Genomic DNA, 4,352 nt, shown 5'->3' with positions numbered 1-4,352 from the left:
GATAATAATATTTATTATACTTGCATTATTTTTTATCTTTTAATGTATCCCACTTTATTAAGAAATGTATTTTATGCTAGAAACGTGATTAAAAAATGTTTAAGACAAAATGTACCAATTCAAGTCATTTTAGTTAAGTCCATTGGTCTATAAAAAAAGAAATTCACCATATTAAAAAGAGTTAAAAATCTTAATGTGTTAACTTTTTCTAAAATCATTTGTTTCATTTTATATTTAAAATTTATAATATATTAAAAATATTAATTAATTAGTTAATATTTCTAATTAAATAAATTAAAAAGTTATCTTTACATATTAAATTATTTTATCATAATTAATAAATGGAACTATTGAAAATGTGAAAAATTTAAATTATAACTTTATATCTTCATTCATTCATTATATATATATATATATATATATATATATATATATATATATATATATATATATATTTCAAAAATGTAATATAAAAAAATTAAATGATATTTTATTTTGACTTTAAAAAAAAAAAAAAAACTCAAAATCGTCCCATCATACCTAAAGATGTTTCGAGCTGAAGAGCTTCAAAACATGCATGATTTAAATTTCTAACAATAATTTATAATGGTTTAAAATATTCGAACCCTTAAAACTAATTCATCCACCATATTCTAGCCATGACAGAAGCTAGTTAAACAGCAAGAATCTGAATAATAGCATGCATACATAAAATGTCTTGATCACAATTAAAGTGGAGTGCAATTTATAATCCAGATATAATAAACTGGGCCAATCCTGACCACTTAACAAAAAGCACCATCTAAGGTGGTGACTGTGAGCGACGGTGGTTGTCATCATCTTCATCAATGGGGCTCCTGTCATCCCTAGGGCTCCGGCTGGGGCTCCGGCTACGACCATTAGATTTGGGGCTATCATACCCCCTCTCATTGTTGTTCCTTGGAGGGCTGGCAGGGCTTCTACTTTTACCTCTTGGACCATCACTGAAGTCAGACCCATCTCGCTGTGTCACCATCCTATCATCATTACGGGGAGATATGTCACTTTTCTTCTGTGGGCTGCCACGGTCAGGTGATGCACTATGATCCCTTATCTTGGACGGTCGAGGACTCCGTGACCTATCTTCAGAAACTGGGCTTCTTGCTCTTCTGACAGGAGATCTAGATCGACTGGCCAAAAACATAGGTCACCAAAACTCAGTTACAAGCTTATTACAAAAGAAGTGATACTGACAATTGAAACAACAGATTAGTACACTCATATTGCAGTACTATTGCAATCAGAATATAAACAATAGGATTAGAAATTACTAGAACCCAACCTGTAGCTGCGGTCACGACTGTAGCTCCGATCCCTGCTTCTCCCACGACGAGGAGAATATGATCTGACTGGTGATCGTGAGAAACTCCGTCCACGCCTGCTGCTACTGAAAACTCAAATTGACATAAAATATTCAAAACTCATTAAAAAAATTAAACAAGTTAAGGACATATCAACACAATGTAGAAGAGGATGGAAACAAAACGAGGGCTAACCTCAACTTTTTGGGACTGTTCTTACAGTTCTTCTCTATATGACCTCTTTCCCCGCAGCGGTAGCATTTGTTCTTCCAATCCCCAGCTTTGCAATCTCTGGCCCAATGACCATCAATGCCACAGTTAAAGCATCGTCCAGATCCAGGTGGTGGACCCCTACCCAAGTATTCACGAGAACCTCGAGGACCCTGATTATAAACAAATCAGATGAAAAACCAAATTAACAAGCAATAAAAAACTACCAAAATTAGTTAAAAAGTCGATGAGCGGTAGCAATGAAATTAGAGATGCATGGCTCCAGAAGAAATTGAATATTTATGTGCGAGGTTCTTAAGTAAACGGTTAAGATAGACAAAGGAGAGCATCATCCAATTGCCCATTGCTGATAACTACAAAGAGAAAAATGTACACAAATAGAAGCACTAAGGACATATAATAGCCCGAGTTTTAGATTGTAGACTCAACGGAATAAATCCATACATGCCGCAATAAAATCAAACAACCATGCTTTCAACAAACACTAGAAACTAGAAAAAACATCCCTTAAATAGTCTAGTACAATTGAGAAGCGCAAATCTTAAAAAAAAAATTATTAGAGACTTTGAAGTTTGACCTACCCCCTTAGCAAATTCAACAATAATACGACTTCCTTCAAAGTCACGGCCATCCAAGTTAAATCTGGCATCATCCGCATCTCGAGGATCACTAAATTCCTGTTCAAAATCTGTCAGTAACAATCCACTACAATAACAGAATCTTACCATCACTTACAACCGAATCCTCTGAGCAGACACTAATAGCCACCTTAGAGCAAAGGCACGAGGAGAAATGGAAGTCAAAAAAAATAGATAAAAGACTAAGAATGGAATGAAAACTTACAACAAAGGCGAAATCGTTCTTCATATCCACACCTCGAACTCTGCGGAAATGGTTTCCAGAAACAGTAAGGCCATCATTACTTAACTACTGGAACTGTATACAACGCCCCTCAAAGACGGACTAAACACCAGTTTGTGATTGTTGCCATTTCCATAAAAAACACGCAATAACATTATAGAAAGAATCGCCAAAGTCAACACTCGACAGGAATTTCCATCAATTCCACCAAGGCCAACCTCCCAACACAGACCTCCAGGTTTAGAGAAAACCACAGAAACCTTCAACAAGATTATTCATGTTAAAACATGACACCTAGGGGATTTGGTTCCCACGCATAACATGACAAATAACAACATAAATCCAAGCTCAACTAAAAGCTTAGATAAAACCTGCATATCACCACCCTAAGTTTCAGCATAAAACAAGGTCGACAGCCGACGTCAACCTATCACTAACTCAACTCCCTTTCCAATGTAAACAACAAAGATGAATCAAACAATTCCAAACATATATTGGAAAAAGTCAAACAATTTAGAAATTGAATTAGAACGATAAAACAAGGGAAAACATCCTGCCGATTCCAAGCAAGAAATTAAATACTAAAGAAGAAAGACAATCATCCACGTAGACAAACAGGTGAGGAGACTGGATAAATAAGAAAAACATGTTAAAGATTAAAAGAGTAAATGGGTCTTTATAAGTAAACATGGTATTAAAAGAAGGTCCCAAACGGTGATTTCGGCCTCAACACTGCAATAGAAGTTATTTGTCTGAAATCTTCTGTAACATAAAGGATCGCGATGAACCCACAACAACAATTTCAAAAAGTACATGTAAATTACATTGTTTTCTGAAGGTAATGAGTTCCTTAGAGAAATAATCAAGTCTGTGGTTCTCTATATATTTCGAAAGATAAAAGAATTAATGGTTAAAAAAAGAGAAATTACCTTCCATATCTGCTGAAAGCACGCTCCAGATCACGGGAACGGGTATTGTGGGACAAGCGTCCCACGTACAGGCGTGTATTGTATTTATCATCATGGCGAGGCATCGTTTTTGCTTCTAGCTCTACAATATAAACAAATCAAATTTCAAGAGTAATTATGAAAGCGGACACGCAGAGACCTTATCTCAACGGAAACAAAAATTGGAATTGAAACAAAAGGGAATGAATTATGGAAAAATACATAAATTTCAAACATGCAATCAATTTCAAAAACCTATGTCGCAGAAAACAAATCAATTTCAAGAACTTGATGAGAAAGACGAAGAGAATAATCCAGACAGAAAATCCTATAGAGACATGAACCAAAAGTTGAGAAAGGCGAATCGAACAATTGGAAGAAAGAGAGGGTAGGGAGATGTTACCTCGGAGCGGATTGCAGCTTCTGCCTAGACCTAACCTCTTTCAAAGTGGTTCAGCTTCTCTGAGATGATTAATTTATACAGGACCTCTGCCACACATCTTCATAGACCCTTTTTTTTTGTTAATGGGCCCAAATATTGGGCTTTTGGTAGAAATTATAAAAGAAAGAAGGGTGTTTCATCCTACACCTCCAAACCTTCATCTGCACCTTCAAAAATTTCACTTTTGATCTTCTGACAACTAATCCTGCACCTCTAACTTTTTCAAAAAGTTTTTCATTTTTAACTTTAATAAATATCTTTTCATACTTTTTCTCTTTCTTATTAAAAATCTACACCACCTTAATAATAATTTAATCTAATTTAAAATTCAAATACTATTTAATATAATTTTATATTTTAATAATTATTAAAGTATGATTTATATTATAATAATAATTATATTAAATAATTAAAATAAAAATAATAATAGTAAAAGTAAAAAATAAAATAGTAATAATCAATTTGATTTACTATATTAAAATATATTAAATTATATTAAAATATTAAATTAAATTAAATAATTATTAAATT

The 4,352-nt window shown here is 33.6% G+C and overlaps 1 protein-coding gene across 1 annotated transcript; it reads right to left on the bottom strand.

The window, feature by feature from the left end:
- Window positions 1-581: 581 nt before the first annotated feature.
- LOC106757834 (serine/arginine-rich splicing factor RS2Z32-like) lies at window positions 582-3,875 on the bottom strand. The gene is made up of 7 exons (XM_014640657.2): window positions 3,783-3,875; window positions 3,362-3,482; window positions 2,415-2,454; window positions 2,153-2,248; window positions 1,536-1,723; window positions 1,322-1,426; window positions 582-1,169 (listed from the first exon to the last, which is right to left on the bottom strand). Exons 2-7 carry the CDS (start codon window positions 3,463-3,465, stop codon window positions 803-805), a joined length of 900 nt encoding a protein of 299 aa, XP_014496143.1. The 5' UTR covers window positions 3,466-3,482; window positions 3,783-3,875; the 3' UTR covers window positions 582-802.
- Window positions 3,876-4,352: the final 477 nt, after the last annotated feature.

Source organism: Vigna radiata, chromosome 3 (genome assembly GCF_000741045.1).
Source record: "Vigna radiata var. radiata cultivar VC1973A chromosome 3, Vradiata_ver6, whole genome shotgun sequence".
NCBI lineage: Eukaryota > Viridiplantae > Streptophyta > Magnoliopsida > Fabales > Fabaceae > Vigna > Vigna radiata.
This window is presented reverse-complemented; position numbering and strand designations above follow the sequence as displayed.